Here is a 24,046-nt window from a genome sequence, read left to right on the forward strand (position 1 = left end):
GTATCATTCTTGTATCAGTCATGTGTCATATTTGTATCAGTTATAAATATTATTCTATTTGTATTTCATAAAAAGTATGAATGGCTTTTGACCTCTATCATTATTATTGGTTTATAAAGTGCCAGCAAGTTAGTTACAAGGTCCTTTAAATTAACATCCTGTATAACAAACAAGGTCTACTGAATACAAATAGGATTAGTGGGCCCTGCCCACAAGAGCTTACAGTAAAGGGGTTAGGGGTTATCTTTATTTAGGGCTGGACTCCACAGTGCATTTTTCGTCGGATCAGCGCCCAGTCACAACAAGTCACAGAACAACATTACATCCGACATGATACAACTGTCGGATGTGAATGCAGAAAGCAGCAACTTGTTGCATGTGTTTTGTTGCCGGGCGCCAATCCGACAGAAAACACCCGTGGAGTCCAGCCCTTTAGTGTGAGAATTATTGTAGTGTTTGCTGTGCAAAGCAGTATGCTGTACAATCCTGCATGGCAGCTTTCATCTTCAAAAAAAAACAGCTGATTTCTATAAATGTTATTACAGGTTCTAAAGCAAAAGCAACGTTTTTACATGAGCTGGGTAAGAACACACTGTATTAAAAAGTGGTCTCAGTTATTGGCCAGGAAAAACTATGCCATGTCAATAGAAATACATCACTTAGTCTATATATACTGTATATATATATATATCCATTACAGGCCACGCAAGCTTAAAACAGATACAGATACACTTATCCACTGAGGAAGGGAGCGCGAGGCTCCTGAAACGTTTGATTATAGTCTGCACATTAAAGCCTTGGAGGTACTTTAAGTACACTACCCGCATTGGCATTCGTCTTCATTATTTTTGTTCTACTATTGAATGAATATCGATACACCTACCTCCTGGAGAGTGTTGGTCACTTGTTTGGCTTTTGTGAAGGGGTTTCTCTTCACCATGGAAATGATTCTGCGATCATCCACCACTGTTGTCTTCCGTGGAAGTCCAGGTCTTTTTGCGTTGCTGAGTTCACAAGTGCTTTCTTAATTTCTCCGGATGTACCAAACTGTAGATTTTGCCACTCCTAATATTGTAGCAATTTCTCTGCTGTTTCTCTTCGGGTTTTTTTTCTGTTTTTGCATCTTAAGGATGGCTTGTTTCACCTGCATGGAGAGCTCCTTTGACCGCATGGTGTCTGTTCACAGCAAAATCTTCCACATACAAGCACCCCCCCCCCCTCAAATCAACTCCAGGGCTTTTATCTGCTTCATTGATAGACATAACAAAAGAATTGCCCACACCTGCCCATGTCTGTTCACAGCAAAATCTTCCACATACAAGCAACACCCCTCAAATCAACTCCAGGGCTTTAATCTGCTTCCTTGATAGACATAACAAAGGAATTGCCCACACCTGCCCATGAAATAACCTTTGAGTCAGACCAAAGCCTCTCTAAGGGTAAGGCCAAACGAGGAGATTCGGGGAGATTTTGTCGCCTGGCGACTAATCGCCTCATCTTTTGCGCGACTATCTCCCCGAACTGCCTCAGCGTTTTTCTACATAGGCTAGAATGAAAAGTCGCCTGCGCTTATGCACATATTTTTCCCATTATATTAATGATAAAAATTCAACCTAACTCCCAATCACGATATGGCTTGATTTACAAAAATATTCGGATCAAAAATTGTATGTGCGCGAATTTTAATTTTTGACCAAAAAACTTGAATTATTCAGATTATTGAATGGAAACCACAATTTATTTTTATCAATGAAAACCAGCATCAAACAGCTGAAACTCGTGAAACAATCATCAATGCAAAAAACATATTCCAATTGCAAAAGCAATCGTCTGCCATTGATTTTTTCCATGATTTCGACAGGTTTTAGCTGGAGTCTAATATAATAAATTCCAGGTTTTTTCGTTTCTCTATGAATGAGTTTTTCCCCTTAAAAAACTCAACCACAAAAATTTCAGGTTTAATAAATATGCCCCTTAATGTTACAATGTTTTAGTAGTCTTAAGGTATGTTGATGTAAAATATACAAAAACCTATTCTGAAAAAAAAAACCTCAGGTGCCTAGCATTCCAGGTAATAGATCATATAACTGTAGGCTTGTAATGTATTTTATATGGTGTTTTTTAGGGATCTGTCTTGTGAACTTTTGTTAAATAAGTCCCAATTGGTGTATGGTTTTAAAGATTTTAAAGGTTGTAGTCCAGACCTGCATATGTATAACTGGATAATTTGTGAGTCTGAGTTTTGGCTAATCTCTGAATGTTTTCCCAAGATCTGACCATCTGAACGTTTCCCTTTTGTATCTTGCAAGGGTTTATGGATTGTAGAAGGTAAAGGAACCACAGAAAGGGGTTAATTTAGTGGATTTTGGGTTGTTTAGAGCTTTATCAAAAGTTGTGTACAAATTGTGTAGCTACATAGAAGGTGTATTTAGAAGGCAAAAGGATACAATCATTAGGGTCAATACTGATTCATTCTCAGCGCCCAAAATGAAAATTGATTGTGGCTATCATGTATCATGTACTTGGCCAAACATTTTCTGAATACCTATACATTCTGCTAATGAAATGCGACTTACACAGAGCTCTTATATACAGGCTGAGAAATGGTCCAATGTGCCAGTAGCCTTACACAGAAAGGTTAAATGAAAAAATCAAGTGCCATATTGCCATGCTTTAGGTCTATGCTACAGGATATATTCTCCACTAGTCTTTTTTGGCTTGCAAGAAGTACCTGAATGTGCTTATGTAGTCTTAAATGTAGTTATGTTTGTCACTAATGAGGATTAAAAATGGTTTGTCAAAAACTATAGATTAAACAAGTAGACAGTCACAGAAGGATGCTCTTTACATATGCTATTTGAACTAGGGATGCAACCAGTCCTGGATCAAAGTCTGTTGCCACCGAAGGTTCAATCCTTCATGTCCCATCATTGATCACTAGCAAACTGCTCTTTTTGTAGACTGCACCCCATGCCCCATTGTGCTCTAGGCAGGCACCTCTTCTGACTTCCCCTAGATTTGGCTAAATACCAAACTGAATCGCAATCCTCGTTTACATATTTGAATTTAAAATAATTTTTAAAAAATTGCACCATCTAGAAAAGATGCATTCATTAGTTCAGTATCTGAACTCTAAGATCTAAATCTGATATGTGTGTTTTCAAACTGACATCCACCATGTGTGGGCAGTGACAGGCAGATGCATTTGGTATCAGTTACTGCACATAAAAGACAATAGCCAGTTATATCAGCATTTTCTCTGCTAGAGGGTGGGAAACAGGGAAACCTGGTTAGGATGAGACAGGCTAAAAGGAGCCAAAAAGCCTTCACAATGCAAGACATGCAATGTAAAGCTTTCTGTGCCATTTTAAATATGTCAAAAATTTAAATATTCGGGCAGCCGAAATGCAGCTTAATGGTTAGGGCAACATATAGCCAAATAGTTCTCTTATACATTTCTGCTAGAACAGACTGCAGACTGCAATACATTTGAGCAAAATTCCCCAATGAGGCTGAATACTTATTAGAAGTCTGCTTTTGTAAATCTGAGCCCTAATTTTAATATGTACAGAATTCTTATTCTTCAATAAGATTGTTCAACTCCCTTTGGACTAAGAAATGGAGTAGAAAGCTGTCTGTTTCAAGTGTTGGTGTTCAGCACAACCGCCAATTTGTATAACTAAGGTATGATGCAACTAGGATGAGGTTTGTCTTTATTCCTGTGACAGTAAGAATTAGTGTAGATAAGTTCCACGTTTTATTATTAGTAAATAGCTAAGTTCAAGTTATACTAAGGGGTTGATTTTTCAAGGGTCGAATTTCGAGTTTTGGGAGTTTCTAAAAACTCCCATCAACTCCCATAAACTCGAAATTTAAAAAAAATTATAATTTTTTAAAAACAGGCGAATAGAATCAAGCTGCAAAGCTGCAAATTTTTTAAAATCTTTTTGTCAAAAGTCCACCAAATGACTCCAAATTGATTGTAGGAGGTCCCCCATAGACTAAAACACCAATTTGGCAGGTTTTAGATGGCGAATGGTTCAATTCTTAAAAGGGACAGTACATTTTCAAAAATTTCAAAATTCAAATATTTTTTTTTTTAATTCGAATCGAATTTGGACTATTCCCTAGTCGAATTACACTAAAATAAACTCTAAATTCAAATTAAAAAATTCTAATTTTCAATTTGACCCTTGATAAATCTGCCCCTTTATGGCTTGGGCAGTGTACTCTTGCAATACTGTTTTGCCTCGAAAATGACTCCCCATGTAAATGCCCTCAAAAATGTAATGGGTGAAAAAATTAGTTGCGTGTCAAAATAAATTGTTGCCCATAGACTTCAATGCATTTTGGCGAATTTTCGCAAGTTCCCAAATTTTAACGAAGCAAAAAGGGTCAGATTTGCCCATCACTAATAATGACAAATTGACCATTGGCTCTGCAACTGCGCAGTGTATTACACTTATTGCAGTTGTCTTGATTACTATTTTGATCCATTTTGTTTTACTGCAGAAATCCGTAACAGTGAGTTAAAAATTAGCCACTGAAATCAGCCACACTGCTTGATTATACTACTGCATATATGGCTGATTTGTGCTTTTCTTTTACATCATCTATTCTGCAGTACAATTGCAGGAATGTTGCAGCAATTTTTGAAAGCTGATTAGTTTAGTTTGATTTGCTGGCTACAATTGACTGATTTAAACACTAACCCCCATATGTAATAAAAGGCTCAAAGTTTGCCTAGGAGCAGCAACCAATAAGATGTTTGCTTTTAAACAGGTGACAAGGAAGTGCTACCTTCTGATTGGTTGCTACAGGTGATTAATGCAGTAAACATTGCACCATATATAACATAACCCCTATAATATTTTATTCTAGCGAGGAGGTTCACATAGCCGGAGATGGATTTGGAAGGGGTTGAACCTCAGGTACACCCCAAAGTGTAACAGAACTACATAATATATTGCACGTAGGGTGTTGTGATGTAGCCTTTTCTGACTTACGGCAAACAGGGCATTAACATCATGGATAGTCATAGGATATGCCTAACCATTTGTAAATCTAATGCAAGAAGGCTCTTGTTTAATATTGCTATCATTAATTGCTGGGAGGTGTTTATTTTGGAAAAGCATAAATATACCTGTAATACCCCAGAGGATTCTTTGTGTTAGGTGTAGTTTATGTTCCTATTTTTTTTTAAATAGGAAAATCACTACAACATTGAAGCATTCTAAACTTTTAATTAGTCTTACTGTTTTTAAAGGGGTGGGTTCACTTTTATTATATTATAGAATGCCTAATTCTAAGCAACTTTTCAATAGGACTTCATTTTTGCTTTCTTATAGTTTTTGAGTTATTTGCAGTTTTCTTCTGACTCTTTCCAATTTTCAAATGGGGGTCACTGAGCCCCATCTAAAAACAAATTCTCGATAAGGCAACATGTATTGTTATTGCTACTTTGTAATTACTCATCTTTCTATTCAGGCCCACTGCTATTCATATTCCAGTCTCTTATCCAAATAAGTGCACGGTTGCTGCTGAAACTGCAAACTGGATAAAAAGTTACAGCAGGGAAGATAAGTATTGAACATGTCAACATTTTTCTCAGTAAATATATTTCTAATGAGGCTACAGACATGAGATTTACACCAGATGTCAGTAACAACCCAAGTTATCCACACATAAAAACTCAGTCCATAAATTAAGTTATGTGTAGTAAAGTGGAATGACAAAGGGGATTGAACAAATGAAGAAAAGTGGGTGGAAAAAGACATGGCAAGCCAAGAAACCTGCTGAAATCTGTCAGTATTTACTATTCAGAAATCAATCCTGCCCCCTATCAGTGCAAATTAATATCAGTTGGTTTAGTCCTAATTGATGGTCAATAAAAAGTTCTCTCAATACAGAGGTATCACACAAGAAGCATCTCATGAGAGGTTAAAGCAAAGAGCACTCCCAGGACCTCCGCAACCTTATTGTTGCAAAGCATATTGATGACATTGGTTACAGACGTATTTCTAAGCTTCCGAATGTTCCAGTGATCACCGTTGGGGCCATAATCAGGAAGTGGAAAGAAAATCATTTCATCCTAAATCAGCCACAACCACGTGTTTCTCACAAGATTTCTGACAAAGGAGTCAAAAGAATAATCAGAAGAGTTGTCCAAGAGTCAAGGATCACTCACAGAGAGCTTCAGAAAGACCTTGAATTAGCAGGTACAGCTGTTTCAAAGAAAACAATAAGTAACAAACTCAACTGACTCTGGTCTCTATGCACAGTACAAGACTCCACTGCTGAAGAAAAAGCATATTGAAGCTTGTTTTAAGTTTGCTGCAAAAACATTTGGACAAGCTAACTAAATTCTGGGAGCAAATGGTCTGGTCAGATGAGACCAAAATTGAATGCTTTGGAGGTCATTGCACAAATCATGTTTGGATAAGAAATGGCACTGCACATCACCCCAAAAACACCATACCAACAGTGAAGTTTGGAGGTGGGAACATCATGGTGTGGGGCTGTTTTCAGCATATGGTACTGGCAGACTTCATATAATTGAAGGAAGATGAATGGAGAAATGTACAGGGACATTCTTGATAAGAATCTGCTGTCGGGGCGTGGCCTGAATGTCGAGCTAAAGACACGCTGATCACCGAGGCTCCCGCTCCTTGTGCCTTAAAGCGATATATTTCGGGGACCACAGCATTAAAATGGGGAGGAATACAAAAGGAACAGCCATCGTCGGCAGCCAGAGAACCCCGCTGACCAAAAAAACAAAGGAAATATCGTCCTTTTTCGAGAGTAGCCAACACTCTCACTCCGCCACACAGAGCCCTAAAATGGCGGACGGAGAGGAAGACGGCCACAATGATGACTCTTCAGGCAAGTCTTCACCCGTCAACAGGCCCTCAACCATCCCGCCAGAGCTATTAAGCCTCTTGGAGGCACTTCCACAAAAGGAAGACCTGTCTCATCTACTAGTGGAAATTAAAGAATCGCAGAAGCAAGAGACGGCTGAAATTAAACAAGAACTACATAACCTCTCGACGCGCATCACCACGCTAGAGGGCACTTGCGACGTGCTCACCTCCTCCGTGCAGGACAACGCGCACCGATTAGACCGTCAAGATCTACAAATAATCTCGCTAAAGCGGATGCTGGAGGACGCAGAGAACCGCAACCGCAGATGCAACATACGCATAAGAGGACTGCCGGAGGGGGAGGGTGAGTCGGACCTTCGTGAAACCATGCGCCACCTGTTTAACGATCTTCTGGGACAAGACAGGGATACCGACATACCCATTGATCGCCTTCATAGGGTGGCCCGAGCGCGAGAGGGGAAGCCAAGAGATATACTGTGCTGCTTCCACCATTATGCCACAAAAGAAAAAATACTTCAACAAGCCAGAGACCTAGGAACTGTTACTGTAGATGGCAACGCAATCGAGCTCTACCAAGACTTGGCATACTCCACTGTCTATCAGAGACGCCTTCTCCGCCCAATTCTGAGTGCCCTAAAAGAGAAAGACCTCAGGTACAAATGGGCCTTCCCGTTCGCCCTGGTCGCACGCAGAGGAAATAGATCCTTTGTTCTAAGAGACCCATACGACACCCGGGCCTTCTGTGAGCAACTGGGACTACCCGCGATACGCATACAGGAATGGGAAGAATACATTTATGGCCCAGAGCCCAAACAGCACACTGAACGTAGAGTCCGGGACTGAGAGGAACGAACTGTAAGTTCTTTGACCCTTTCTTGTTTAGAGGTTTTGAGGGCTTTCCCTCTACGTTTCACAAAGGGGTTAAGCTGCGTCACTCCATCCCACGGCGAAATACCTTCCCGCCATATGCTGGGAGTCCTAAACAGCAGCAAAACCCCATACCCCCGACATGTCCAAATAAGGACATAGCCACTTTCCACAGTCTGGCCCTACAACTAACATAGCGCTGACTATCAGGAGGGATACATCACTGAGACTGTTTGATACTGACTCTGAAACTCCCCTTTATCAAGACCTCCCGATTGCTCTTCTTATATGCCCCATCGCAGGGGTAGTCTGTGCCATGATCCAGTCTTCCACACACCCTTAGTCTTCCTAATACAACGAGTGTCCCGCAATTACAGAAGTTACCTACATCTCACATAAAGTGCAGGGCAGCCTGAGGAAGCTCGGTTTCACCCTTTACTCCGGTGCCAAATGCTCCACATGCTCTAGGAGACACAGAAGGACGTCTACTTCTTATGGGCACCACACCAGTAACGGTGTCAACACTCCTATGCTCCTTCTACAACACCAGCCTTCTTATTGGGCTGCTTGGTTATTTGTTATTCAAGCTGTTCGTCTGTGGCCACTAAAAGGACTGCCTAGGAGGGGTTGCCCTAACTCCCACCTAATGAGCATCTAAGCCTAGATGGAAGATCCATGGCCAACTCAAGAGAAAGACTCATACATATGAAGACCCGCAACGCAACCTGATTACCCCTAAGGAAAACACATGGCCCCTTTGTGGTTGAACCCAGCAGTCTGTTCGGATAAACATTGCGACTATATAATAAAGCTGGGATCAACCCTAGGCCCAAAAAACATACTTATCTAGAGTAACCCTTATTTCCTACACTGGACCACAGGGGACAAGCCATGCTTAATGATTGTTGGGTATTTTTTTTTTTTTTTTTTTTTTTTTTCTTTTTTTTTTTTTTTTTTCTTTCTACCTGCACCTATGTACTTACCATATAATGCTTGCCTTGCAGGTTGACTTTTATGGTATACAGCAATTTTATTTAATCGGGTTCATTAACACACTGGGCCTAATAATCATAGCGATGCTGCTCCTGAATGTCTGAAGGCCTATGGCATATTCAATTTGATACCCAAAATGTTTGCCAGTCACTACCTATCATCCCTAGCCTCTGTTAGAAAGGAGCAGCCTAACTGAAGATAGATTTAATGTTTTCCGAAAGTAAGGCACACCTACCCATAGAGACTCCAGGAACCTGCTAGGGGTTCATAGACGTCCTTAACCCTAAACCTAACCACCCCCATATGTTTGGTTATAAAGAAACTGTTATCCCCACTTGGTATCCATTGAGGTTTTGATGCACATCGGAGTGGGGGCCTCCCCACTCTGCGTCCACCTTCCACGTTTGGTATATACCACGTTCGCTACCACCCCCCAACGCCACAGTTCCACTCCCCTGGACGCGTTCCATACCGTCAAAGGGTAGCGGCGTTTACTGTCTATTTTTGCAGCCTTACCACTAGGCTCCCTCTCTCTCTTTTTCCCCCTACCCCCCTCTCTACTCTCCCCCCTCTCACCCCCTCTCCTTTCTACCCTAACACCCCCCTTTCCTCTCTCCCACCACCCCTTCCTCCACACTCTCCTCCCCCCCTTTTTTTTTTTTTTTTTTTTGTCTTCCTTGCCCTCACAGGTGATGTCCACCCCAACCAACCCCAAAGCCGCTCCAGCACGACTCCACATAGTGAGCCTGAATGCGAATGGCCTGAATACTCCCCAGAAACGAATTCTGCTCTCAAGCGAGCTTCGAAGACACAGAGCGACAATAGCTTTCATTCAGGAGACGCACTTTAAGGAGGGATGTGCTCCAAGATGGAATAACAGGTACTATCCAGAGATATATACCAGTAGATACCAGAACACCAAAGTCAAAGGAGTAGCAATATTATTTGCACGAGACTGTGGTTTTCTGTTATCAAGCAAAAAAGAGGATCCCCACGGTAGATTTGTATTTGTCAAGGGAACAATCGCCAATAGGAAATATACGTTTGCCAATCTGTACCTCCCCAACACGGACCAAGTTACGCAACTAGGTGCAATCTTGCACACTCTTATCCTATTCACAGAAGGAACACTGATTCTAGGGGGCGACCTCAACTGCCCGATGGACCCCATGTTAGATACAAGTGCAGGAAAGTCTAGTATTTCAGGGAAACAAATCACAAAGCTAAAAAAACTACTACACAACCTTCAACTGGTTGATATCTGGCGCCTACACCACCCCACCACAAAGGACTACACCTTCTACTCCCATAGACACAACCTGTACACCCGGATTGACTACCTACTAATATCACACAATAATATGGGAGAAGTCAAATCCACCAAGATTCATAACCGAACATGGTCAGACCACGCGCCCATAACAATCATACTTCAATTGCCAACCACAACCTCCAGAACCAATAGCTGGCGACTAAACGACTCTGTCCTCAAAGATACTCAAACACTCACCAAACTAAAGGAACATATTCAAACTTACTTCAAAGAAAACGCCACTGCAGACGTCTCAGCACTTACGTGCTGGGAAGCACACAAATGTGTGATTAGGGGAATACTCATCCAAATAGGGTCTAACAATAAAAAAAATAAAACTAACAAGCAAAATGCATTGCTCTCCAGGATACGGTCTCTCGAGACGCAACATAAACAAACAAGCTCAGAAAAAATTCTGGCTGAACTTACATTAGCTAGGCAGGAACTTAATAAATCACTAGATACCTTCACCAAAAGAGCCATAACAATCTCAAAGCATAGGTTTTACGAACACGGAGACAAATGCGGACGCCTCCTTGCCCGTATCCTGAAGAGCAAACAAGCCAAGAACCATATCCCCTCCATAAAAGACACTGCAGGTAAAATACAACACTCCACAGATGAAATAATCAACACCTTTGAACAATACTACACCAGCCTATACCAACTACAAGATGCACCCCACATTCTCAACCGAAATGATACTAGCATGTTTAAAGAATACCTTACAAAGTCTAAAACCCCTAAGCTTAGAAGAGCCGATATTGAGGCCCTTGAAACCCCCATAACATTCGAAGAAGCAAAGCAAGCGCTAAAACTCACTCCAACTGGAAAGAGCCCAGGCCCAGACGGCTTCTCGACTCTATATTATAAAACCTTTCAGGATACTCTGCTACCACACTTTACAAAAGCCATGGCTGACATTACCAATGAGAAAAAATTCACCACCTCTTCCTTGGAGGCACATATCACACTAATCCAAAAATCCGATAAGAACCCTCAAGAACCTGGTAACTATAGGCCCATATCGTTAATCAATAGCGATGTGAAACTCCTTGCTAAAATCATTGCAACCAGACTCCAGAACTACATTCAATACCTCATAGACCCAGAACAAGTAGGATTTGTACCGGGAAGAGAAGCCCGAGACAATACCACACGACTCATAGACCTCCTACACATAACCAAACAACGCCGATACAAACTGCTACTCCTATCAACAGACGCGGAAAAGGCGTTTGACCGAGTCAGCTGGCCATACATGTTTGAATGCCTACGATACTATGGCCTAGGCCCCAAGATGCTATCCTGGATACAGTCCCTCTACTCCGGCCCTATCGCCAAAATTAAAGTCAATGGCTCACTGTCAAGCCCCATACACATTAAAAATGGCACTCGACAGGGGTGCCCCCTTTCTCCTTTCCTTTTCATACTATCATTAGAACCACTCCTCAACACTATCCGATTACGCCCAGAAATGCATGGCCTGCAAGTGGCACATCGCCACCACAAAATCCTAGCATACGCAGATGACCTGCTCTTTACAATAACAAACCCGGAAGTAACTGTACCGACCCTGAACTCGATCCTAGATGAATATAGTAAAATGAGCAACTTTAAAATCAACCTGAATAAATCAATGGCATTGAACATATCCCTGCCCTCAGAAACAATTGCCACAATTAAGCCATTTTTTCCTTATACATGGTCCACACACACATTTACCTACCTAGGGATTAAAATAACAAAGGAGTATTCGGAATGGATAGACATCAATCTAAAAGATTTCATAAATAAACTAAAGAAAGACTTACATAGATGGGACTCCAACCCTATATCCTGGTTTGGGCGCATCAATACAGTAAAAATGAATATTCTCCCAAGGTTACTATACATCTTCCAAGCGCTGCCCATGCCAGTTTCAGACGCTTACTTCAAATCCATACGAGCCCTACTTACTAAATTTATATGGATGGGGAAAAAACCCAGACTGAGCTGGAAAATACTCTGCAGACCGCGCCAAAGAGGCGGGACTGGCTTACCAAACATAGCCCACTACCACCAAGAAGCAATATTGAATCGCATCATAGACTGGTCACATCATATTGAGAACAAAATATGGGTCAAAATAGAACAAGAAGATACTAAAACCCACCTCGTACACCTCCCCTGGATAGATAACATACACAGGAGACTGATCTATAAAGACCACCCCTTAATAACATATACACTAAAAATTTGGGATAGATTAAAAGTACCATACTCTCTAACTAAACACCCGTCACCTCTCATCCCGCTACTGAACAACCCGGCCTTCCCAGCAAGTACGGAACCAGGCTACTTCCAACAATGGCAGATTCAAGGGAACTTACAACTAATACATTTCTTAGAAAAAGGCGAACTTATCAGTAAACAAAAACTCCACAGCATTAAACCTTTTACCACACTAGATCACATGAAATACTCGCAAATCGCACATTATTATCGCACACTAGGAGGGTCAAAAAAACTCTCTCGCCCACTGACGCAGTTCGAGAAATATTGCACCTTCATAGACCCACCAAAACACAATATTTCAATGATATACAAGTGCCTTCAGCAAACAGAGGATCTGTCAAAACTACATTTTATCAGATCTTGGAATACGGATCTGAATCCTTCACTTACAGAGGAGCAGATTGGCAACCTTATATTGAAACTCCTTTGTGGTACTAGGTGTAGCAGACTTCAGCAAATGAACTACAAAATTCTTACCAAATGGTACAGAACACCGGCAAAACTCCAGAGTATATTCCCACAAGCATCCGACATTTGCTGGAGGTGCCTAAAAGAAAAGGGCACAATGCTACACATTTTCTGGGATTGCCCTCCGATAAAATCCTACTGGGACCAAATCATCTCCATATCCGAAGAGATTCTGAATGATACCTTAGGGAGACAACCGGAATACTACCTGTTGTTCCACATGGAGAAATCCATCTCTGCCTTTAAGAACTCTCTTGAACCATATCTTTTTAATGCAGCAAAATGTCTCATTCCATTACACTGGAAAACTACACAAGCCCCAACAGTAAAGGAATGGCTAACTAAGCTGGAGGAGCTCTATGTCTTCGAGGAGATGTCCGCAAACACAGAAGAACAGAACATAATCTTTGCCTCTGTCTGGTGGAGATGGCTCCATTTTAAAGAAACGGATCGGTACAAACTACTGATCTAATAGGACTTCACCGAGCGAGGAAGATACTTGAGGGCCAACTGGTCCACCCCCCCCCCTTTTTTTTTTTTTTTTTTTTTTTTTTTTTTTATTTTATCTCTCCTCCCTCTCCACCCCCTTCCTCCCCCCTCTATTCTTCCTCCCACTTTCGCCTTTCTTTCCTATTCTATCAACTCTGGTTATAAAATTTTGCACATTGGTCCGCACCAGACCAACAGATAGCCCTATTATGGCAAAAGTTCAATATTGGGATTACTATGTATACTATGGAAATGTGCATATCCGTGTTTTTGAGTTATGTCAGAAAACTAATAAAAAGTTTTAATACGAAATATTCAATAAAAAAAAAAAAAAAAAAAAAAAAAAAAAAAAGAATCTGCTGTCATCTACCTGGATGCTGAAGATGAAATAAGGATGGACATTTAAGCAAGATAATGATCAAGTACATATAGAAAAAAGTCTTTAAAAATTGTCCATATTGATATTGAAGGAAAACTATACCCCCAAAATGAACACTTAAGCAACAGATAGTTTACATCATATTAAGTGGCATATTAAAGAATCTTACCCAAACTGGAATATATATTTAAGTAAATATTGCCTTGAGCCACCATTTGGTGATGGTCTGTGTGCTGCCTCAGAGATCACATGACCAGAAATACTGCAACTCTAACTGTAAGAGGAAGGAAAAGGCAGCACTCTGTCTGTTAATTGGCTCATGTGACCTAAGAAGTATAGTTATTTTGGTTTGTTTGTGTGCACAGTGAATCGTACGATCCCAGGGGACAGCCCTTATTTTTTAAAATGGAAATTTTCTATTTATGATTACCCAATGGCACATTGTTATGAAAATTTTTATTTACATGAAGCAGGGTTTTACATATGAGCTGCTTAATAACTTAATTTATGGACTTATTTGTTTTGAGCTTTGTATGTGTGGATTACTTGGGTTGTTATAAATTTCATGTCATTAGAAATATATTTACTGAAAAATGTACACATTCAATACTTATCTTCCCTACTTTAAAGAACTCAAAAATAGCAAACAATAAAAAATTAAAACCAATTTCAAATTCTTTCAGACTATCACTCTCTACATCACACTAAAAGTTAATGTAAAGGTGACCAAGTACTTTAAAGGAATTGTTCAGTGTAAAAATAAATACTAGGTAAATAGTCTGTGCAAAATAAAAAATGTTTCTAATATAGTTAGCCAAAAATGTAATTTATAAAGGCTGGAGTGACTGGATGTCTAACATAATAGCCACAACACTATTTCCTGTTTTCTTGGTTTCCACTGATTGGTAACCAGGCAGTAAATTGAGGGGAGGGGGGCTACATGGGTCAAAACTGTTGCTTTTGAATCTGAGCTGAATGCTAAGGATCGATTGTAAACTCACTGAAAAGTTATGTCCCATGTGTCCCCCCCATTAAGTTGCTGACTAAATCAGAGCTGAAAAGCAGGAAGTTGTGTTCTGTTCGACATCCAGTCACTCCAGCCTTTATACATTACATTTTTGGCTAACTATATTAGAAACAGTTTTTATTTTGCACATACCGTATATACTCGAGTATAAGCCGAGTTTTTCAGCATCCAAAATGTGCTGAAAAAGTCTACCTCGGCTTATACTCGGGTCAGCGGGCAGTAGCCGAGATTGCAGTCACTTTTAATCATTCCTATACCAACAGTTCACTTGGGGAGAGACTGCAATATCCCACAATGCCCTCTGTTGGTTTTATGAAAGAATAACAGTGCGCCCTCTGTTGGTTATATCAAAGAATAACAGTGACTGCAATATCACACAGCGCCATCTGTTGGTTGTATCAAAGAATAACAGTGACTGCAATATCACACAGCGCCATCTGTTGGTTATATCAAAGAATAACAGTAACTGCAATATCACACAGCGCCATCTGTTGGTTGTATCAAAGAATAACAGTGACTGCAATATCACACAGCGCCATCTGTTGGTTATATCAAAGAATAACAGTGACTGCAATATCACACAGCGCCATCTGTTGGTTATATCAAAGAATAACAGTAACTGCAATATCACACAGCACCATCTGTTGGTTGTATCAAAGAATAACAGTGACTGCAATATCACACAGCGCCATCTGTTGGTTATATCAAAGAATAAAAGTAACTGCAATATCACACAGCGCCATCTGTTGGTTGAATAAAGGATTAACAGTGATGGCAATATCACACAGCGCCATCTGTTGGTTATACGAAAGATCAGTGATGGTTTTATGACACACAGCACTCTCTGCACAATTCTCTGTCACCATCAACTTTGCAAAGAAGTCCGGTCGATCGCTGGGGGAGTCTCTTTGGCGGAAGGTGCGCTGCTGGGAGACAGGGCTGTAGTTGTGTCTAGGCTTATACTAGAGTCAATAAGTTTTCCCAGTTTTCGTAGGTAAAATAAGGTACCTCGGCTTATACTCGGATCGGCTTATACTCGAGTATATACGGTACTATCTATTTACCCAGTTTTTATTTTTACACTAAGGGGAGTGACCCCCAGCAACCATGAAACAGATTCATTCTGGACCTGATTATGTTTAATTTTATAACCGAGATCTTTTACTTTTTAAACTTTTGTCCATCATTCAAGCAACTGCCGGGCTACTAGGTTCAGTAACCCTAGCTCCCAGAGAGGTCACGTGCTTAAGATGTAAAAATAAACGTAAATAAATTATTATAAGTGGCCAATTTAGAATGTGAACAATTGCAATTTGATCAGTCTGGGTCTATACACAGACTGATAGCCTGCTGATTTAGCAAATGGGGACCACATCAGCAGTCAAGGTTTTTCAGTGTGTGGGGGTCTGCTGTTTACAACATACTAACCAGCAAATATTATAAAAGTTGAAAACAAAAACATTGCAACAAGTATTAAATTCTTATTTATTTTTTTTAACTGGGCAAAGCAAATGTTTTAAGACCCGTTTGCTGGTGCCACATACACTGTGCACTGCAGGTCTGGGACTCCAACTAGGCACTGGCATTTTAAGTACACAGAGGCCCAACCAGTCTCCTACCAGCCCACTCCACAGTGACTGTCTATGGCAGTGATCGCCAACCAGTAGCTTGCGAGCTACCCCTTGGATGTTGCTCCTAGTGGCCTCAAAGCAAGTACTTATTTTTTCATTCCAGGCTTGGAAACAAGTTTTGGTTGCATAAAAATCATGTGTACTTCCAAACAGAGCCACCTGTAGGCTGACAATCCTCATAGGGGCTACCAAATCAAGGCACTTATTTGGCTATCCTAAAGTTTTTGAATGCCTATTTTGCTCCCCAACTCTTTTTATTTTTGAATGTGGCTCACAGGTAAAAAAAAAAAAAAGGTTGGGGAACCCTGGTCTATGGCATCCTACAGTAGCCCCTCTGGCATTTGCCAGAATTTACAGATTACCAGTCCAGGCATGGTGCACTTGAACAAAACAATTGTTTGTAATGTGCATATTTTTACTTAGGATAGAAGCTTCCCAGTTTGGAATTTCAGGTGGTGTCAATGCAACAGGTTTTGGTTGTAGGAGTCAGTGACCCTCATCCAGACTTTAAACTGAAATGTGGCTAGCAGCAGAAGTGGAAGGCAAATAACTCAAAGAAACAACAGAAAATGAAGCCCAATTGAAAAGTTGCTAAGAACATGATTATGTTTTAATATCTTTTTTAATAGCTTTCCCCATAAAAGTTTGTTGGGAGGGAAAATATCCCGTCCCTGTTGTTATTTTTATGATATAGGGAAACTATTACTCAGTAGCCACATTCTTGTTGAGGATTAGGATTCAGTCGTGCCCCGATTTCTGGTCCTATTAGGCCTTGATCTACTGCTGAGCCCTGTTTATAAGCCAGAGCCCTGTTTGTCGAAGGCTGAGCAGGTGGCAAATTCAATTCATGGAAACAGGGAGCGCTTGTCTTTAATCGCACTCCCGTGGTTGTTTGCGTATAGGAATTATTGCCCACTTTGTAATTGCACCAGCTGCTCGCCGCCAGCCTACATGTTCGTTTGACACAACATCCATATCCTCACGATCTATTCTGCACATTCCTACCGTCTCCATGATTTCAAAAATAATCCAAATAAACTAAAAGCTCGAGCAGCTCCCACACTTCTCTCTTATCGCCTTCAACCCCGCCCCCTGCTCTTCTCCCAGCCTCATTCCCAATTGAAGCTCGCGCAACGTCATCCTCCGAATAGCCAATCGCTGCTCTTCGCTTGCACGCTCAATTGATTGCTCCATTCTGTTGTCTATGACAGTGTTCATCGTGTAATCCCCTCGGCTCTTTTTAATAGGCCCCACAGGGATGATGGGAATTGTAGTTCAGGACATCCTGAGAACTATAGGCTGAGGATATCGGTGTGGGCACTCCTTTTCTTTTTTACTCCTATAACAGCCTTCTCTGGTTATTCCTCATTAAACATCCCATTACCTGCTTCTCTCCTGTTTTTTTTTTTTTTGTGCAACTCCCTCCCCTTAGACCCCCCCCATACCTCCCTCCTCTGCCTGGAGCTTCCCCTCCTCCTCTCCCTCCCTCCTCTCCTTGCGCCCTCCCCTCCTCCCACAATGATCAGTTGGAGCAGAAGTGGGAGATCTCATGCTTCCAGGATGGAGACATTGAGCAGCCTGTTGTGCCTGTGTGATAAAGTTTAACTCCAAGCAGTTATACTTGTCCTTGCCTTTCCAAAGCCACTAATCAGCCTCTCATCACCTCACAGGGAGTTTGATTTGTGCCTCTACTGCAATGTGGAAACTCAACAAGAGCAAAGTTCTTATAGAGGATTCACCTGATGAAGAAACTCAGGCTCAGCCAGATATCCAGGTAAGAGAGCCTTCTATATACTCTCTCTATACTATCTACTTGCCATAGGCAGGTAATAACAGGGTTAAATGGTGCAGCTTGTCTAAATAGTATCAAAACTATAACCGTCGCTGTTATTTTGTACATGGGGTTGAATTTAGTTCATATTCTAAAAGAAATGAGAAAATAAGAAGGCATAACAGAAAAACAACAGTTTTAATGAAATTGGATTTTGACATGTTTGTAATTGCTTGGGTTAGTCTCCTTAGCAACCATATAGTAACATCAGGTCCAGGGAAGAATAAAGAGATACATAAATTACAGAGACTAAATACAAAGTTGTTTTGTTTTCATCTTTAATTGTGGATAATCTCATCTGTCATCGTAGCTTTCCACTGATTGGTGATGTGTTAGTGCTTGGAGTTAGTTGTCTGTGGAGGATCACTATTAAATATATCTGGAAAATGTGTAAACTGCAGGGAAACGGATACTGAATAAGTGTAAGGGGTATTCTGACAACTGAGCCCTTTTCCATTTAAGAGGGATTAAACCAGTCACTGTTTAGGCCGTGAATATGTCATGCAATCTCCTATTGTGAGTCCCATAACCACCACACGCGTGTAACATTGATACCTGACGTGCAGAGATATCAATTGTGGTTTTCGTGTGATACTTATCAGTTTCTGGCAGCTTAAGTGTTATCTGCTATGCAGTCTTGATGCACACATGGGAACTATTCCACTTGGCTCTGCTGTTTTGCTACAGTTTACTTTGCAGAATAAATTAAAGGTTTTTCTGTTTTTTTTTCTTTGCTTTAATTCATGTTGTAAAATCCCTTTAAATCCAGATAAAAGACACTCTGTGTATACTCAGATCACAAGTTTCATTCTTAGGTTTATTCTGTCTGGATGTTAAATAACTAGGTGACAGTTTAAGAATTCAGGGTTCTCCCCCACTCAGCCATGCTGCAAATTATGTTAAGTGCTATTATTAATGAACCTGACATTGCACACCGGATCCTGTCCTGTGTTCCTGAACTGTCTGTTCCGAGACCAGTGTTTGGGAACAGGGACACATTGTGTTTCCAAGAATGGTGGGTACTTCAAGAATTCATAGCAAATGACAAGTAAGCAAGTACACGTAATTGATAGCTTAGTTTGTGGACTTTGTATGTACTGTATGTAAGTATAACTTTATATAGCGCTACTAGGATATGCAGCACTGTACAATTTTGTGGTTTAGAAACTTGTACACAGGGAAGGCAACATTATGATAAATAATAGTAAATACATATAAATATGCAGCAATTATGTGGTAAAAGACAAATTAGGAAGGAATTTGCTGGCCCATAGGGCTTGGCTATGGATAGCTTACAAGGAGGAGAGGCAAAGGACACAAAAGGTTGGTCACTGCCCTTAAGTTCCAGGACTGGGCAGTTAGTGTTCTAGTGCTCCAGAAGGTAGAATCTGAGTTTTGAAGGGTTTCCTTAAGCAGATATCCAGGTATAGAATTCCAGGCATAAGGAGCAACAAGATAGAAAGTAATGATGTGTGGGCCGGCCCGATACCCGTTGGTTTACCCGCTGGTCAGGCGGGTTCGGATCGACCTCGCACTGACCTCACGGGTGGGTGCGGGTTTAGCTCTTCTCCTGCTCTCGCCGCCCACCACCTTCAAATGGCAGCTTCCGACTTCCGGCTTTATAGCCGCGCGCCTGCTCGCCCCGCTCCTTTTGTGACATCATCAGCAGAGTGGCGCGGGTCTATAAAAGGAACCTGGAAGTCGGATGAGTGCGGGCTATGTGCGCATCTCTAGTAGAAAGGTTTAAGATGAGAGATAGCAGTGCGTGTGGATGATGTGAAAAGATGGTGACTTTGAGAGGAGTGAAGGAGACAGCCAGAGGGTATGGGGATTGGGGAGTCAAAAAATGGAGTGAGGAGCAGAGGCTTGAAGGGCCTTGAATGCTAGCGGAAGTATGTTGTATACTATCCTTTGAAAGCCAACCAAAAAATATTTTTGTCTAATAAAACAAAACATAAGCAACTTTTCAATATACATTCATTGCATTCATTTCTATGGTTTTTATGTTATTTCTATATGTAAAGTTAGTGAAAGCAATGTTTGTCTGTCCTTTTTTATTCTCTGTCCTAGTGAAGTGTAAAGTGTAATTTTTCACCTTCTGAAGCAGCTGTGGCAAGGGAAGGTTGGCGACCCTGTAAACCAGGCATGTCCAAAGTCCGGGCCGCGGGCCAATTGGGGTCCGTTTTCAAATTTACACCGGCCGTCATAAAAATAAAATTAATAATAATGAGGCCCCCAGCACGAACAGGAATCCCATAGCAGTAATATTAACGCACATTAGTGAAATGATCTGCCACTTGGTCTATACTGCTGCCTGTGTGCTGAAGGTGTTAGCAATAGACACGTACTGGCATGGAGTGACGCGCCGCTCTCGCATACTTCTTTAGGGCTGAAGGTGCAATAGACGTACTGACGTGCCAGTACAGTGAACAATAGATGTGTGAGAGCGGTGTATCACTACATGCCAGTACGTGTCTATTGCTAAAACCTTCAGCACACAGGCAGCAGTATAGACGACCATTTCACTAATGATGTGCCCAAATATTACTGCTACAGCAATGTGATTCCGTGTTTAAATGAGTCGCGGACAGGGCCGGATTTACATAGTGGGCGCCCCTAGGCCCACTGCCGTTCATCAGCCCTGTCCCCTCGAGGGGGACAGGAGCAATGGGGATTTGTGCACACGAATTTAAAAAATGATTATATCTCCAGCGCATCCCCAGTGTTTTTGAACCAACGTGGGTGTGGTTGGGTAGCATGCCGCCGCCCTAAAATCCTGCCGCCCTAAGCCCGGGCCTAGGTGGCCTTTCCACAAATCCAGGCCTGGTCGCGGAGAATAAGTCCAAACAGACTCCACTTCCTAAACGCCGTGTACGCATCCATCTCCAGGAGTGAATACGTAATACTTCTGTACTACTTTCTTCAGTTTGTGGGGTCAACTGCTTCATTACTGAACTCTTGCTCCTTCTAGATATTCACACTTTTCACAGTCACAGTTTAGAGTTTGCACCTGAATTACTGATCTGCCAGATTAAACACCAAAGACATGTGGTAAAACAGTAAAAAAATAAATAATGGAAAGTAATTGAAAAAAGTCTTTATTTCTGGTGAACAATCTTAAAACAACTGAATTGAAAAAAATGTTTGGTAGGTGATCAACCCCTTTAATAGCAATTGTTTTTGCAGATAACTTTTTAAACACTGCAAAAAATGAATACGTTTATATTGGAAAGTTACTTTGAATTATGCTTTCTTTTATTAGGCACGTTTATATTTTGGGCTTCACTTGCCCTTTAACAGGCAGTTATAATAGAGATTTTAACGGGGGGGCTGAACAGATTCCCTCTTAGGAGAGGGCAGAAGGACTAGTCTGTGAGTTTTCCAAAGGAAGACGCGATACTTCTGTACTACTTTCTTCAGCACTCATTGTTTTTGTGTGTTTGTGGGGTCAACTACTTCATGACTGAACTCTTGCTCCTTCTAGATATTTACACTTTACAGTCACTTCACTAACAGTTGACTCATAGTGAAAAGCTATATGGTTTTCAAAATTGATTTATTGACATGCTGTAGCTATTACAATGACTTTTATTCCATCTCTGCTACAAGATTGGTACTAGCTCTGAGCCAGATTTGGGAGAAAAAGGAATAAATATTTAAGAAATTGAATTACTTGCTTAAAATAGAATCTATGGGAGATGGGATTCCTGTAATTTGGAGCTTTGATAATATCTAGGTTCTCTATAAGTCATCTCATACCAGTATCTTTAAGCTTTTTAAGTACAAAGAGGACCTGACCAAATACTGAACCTCAAAAAAGTCCATAAATCAGTCGCCTAGGAGAACCAGGATCATGGCTTGTGGATCTTGAATTTTCAGTGGCAGTGTGGTGGTTATGTATGTATACACAATTTTATTTATATAGCGTTACTTATGCACCCAGCAATGTACAGTATAACAATAAATAAGTAGAGCAAACAGGGACCACTATAAAAATAAATCTAAAGTACAGTTGTATTAAATAAGTCCTACGTATTAAAGATACAAGAGGAAGGAGGTCCCTGCATCTTAGAGTTTACAATATACATTGTACAAAAGTCTTATTTTGATGGGCAGCGTTGTTATTCAAGCTCTGGCAATACTCAATGGAAAATTCTTAATCATATAGGCTGGCAATACAGTTAATACTATGCAATGGCGCAAGATTTTACACAAGGTGTAAAGGAAATAAATGAATTAATTAATAATGAAATAACCCAATAATAAAACAGTATCTTGTACTTGATCCAAACTAAGATATAATGAATCCTTCCTGAAAGCAAAACCAGCCTCTTTAGTTAATTTATTGTTTACGTGATTTTCTAGTATACTTAAGGTATGAAGATCTAAATTACGGAAAGATCTGTTACCCGGAAAACCCCAGGTCCCGAGCTTTCCAGTGTGCGGGTAAGGAATGTATAAAATGTATACCATGTGATATGCCAGCATACTTTTCAAACAAAACATACTGTATAAGCAAAATATAATATGGCAAACCTATACAGCAGCATTTATTTGACATACATTTCAGGTGCAAATGCCACAGTAGCCTGTTTATTGTGCAATATTTATGTCATTCTACCACCTATGTCGGCACAGTTTGTATATGCTCTCTAGTACATTTTGGTATTATTAAAGATACATTTATGTGAAAGAGTTGGCATTTAGATACATAATACCTCTGCCACATACAGGAATGCACTGAAAATCTGTCCCAGAAGCATATCCAAAATACCACAGTGCTCTCCCTAAAATAAGCAAGAGGCCCATGAAAAAGGAGCTCATATTTGACTTTCATATTCTGACACACACAGCAACAAGCTTCTAGATGTGCTGATGTAATGGATTGGCCTACTATACTCTTTCTCTCATGTCAGCCACACTTCTGTCTGATGAAATCAGATAATGGGTTGACAACTATCACCTGAGGGGCCCACACATATTGAGACTTGAGATGCTCTGACCATAAATTTTTTTAGCCAGATTTGTAACACAAGACACACTTTGATTTCTGCTGCAAACCCTAGAACAGTCTAAAAGGAAAAGATAAATGTTCTACATAGTGAGAAAGGCATTTATTCTAGACAGTGTGGAAGTGATGAAAACATGTCTTCGGTGCCCTTGTTGGTCAGGCTCTACTTCCTATATGGTGACAGAACAAGATGTGTTTGTGTTACTCTTCTGCATACCTGTTAACAGGAAGACTCATTTCAAGCAACAATGCTCTAATCTTTACATATCTTCCCAGGGTCATTGTTGGACAGGAAGCCTCTTGCTGATAAGAGATAATAATGGCCCCATATTGATAGTTCAGTACAAAGGGCACAAACACAAGGAGCTACTTGTAGCAGTTAAGCTGGCCATAGACGCAAAGATCTGATCGTACGAATCGAGGATTCGTACGATTTTCGGAACGTGTGTGGAGAGTCCCGACATTTTTCGTCCGGCGGAGATCGGTCGTTTGGTCGATCGGACAGGTTAGAAAATTTCTGTCGGCTGCCGATAATATCTCTGCGTGTATTGCCAATCGTACGATTTTCAGTGGGAGACTGTCATTAGCTTTGGTTGGACATAGATATCGTACGATTGCTGTCAGGGGCAGAACATTGCTGATCTGTTCTTTAACTAATCTGACTGGTAAGACTTTGATCTGAATGGTTAGTGGCGGGTCGGGAGATGGGAAAGTCCAAACGTACGATGATTCGTACAATCGGATCTTTGCATCTATGGCCAGCTTTACTTGTCATGCCTAAAAAAATAGACAATGCTGATAATTACTGATAAATGTCTCTGTGATTAGCAGAGTAAATTCTCGGTATGGCAGGGTATTTTGTGGCCTTTTGTACTAGTGA

At 40.8% G+C, this 24,046-nt stretch overlaps 1 protein-coding gene across 2 annotated transcripts in view; it reads left to right on the forward strand.

Moving 5' to 3' along the window:
• The window catches only part of tdrp.S (testis development related protein S homeolog), a 67,483-nt gene that overhangs the window by 5,044 nt on the left and 38,393 nt on the right, over positions 1 to 24,046 (forward strand). The window contains exon 2 of one of the 2 annotated variants that reach the window (XM_018265574.2): positions 17,995 to 18,098. In XM_018265574.2, coding sequence (XP_018121063.1) covers positions 18,021 to 18,098 — 78 coding nt within the window. In that variant the 5' untranslated portion in view covers positions 17,995 to 18,020. Of the gene's footprint in view, positions 1 to 17,496; positions 18,099 to 24,046 lie in introns of those variants that run through there. The other variant, XM_041564738.1, reaches the window with a different exon arrangement.

The sequence above is a fragment of the Xenopus laevis genome, chromosome 5S, assembly GCF_017654675.1.
Source record: "Xenopus laevis strain J_2021 chromosome 5S, Xenopus_laevis_v10.1, whole genome shotgun sequence".
In the NCBI taxonomy this organism is placed as follows: domain Eukaryota; kingdom Metazoa; phylum Chordata; class Amphibia; order Anura; family Pipidae; genus Xenopus; species Xenopus laevis.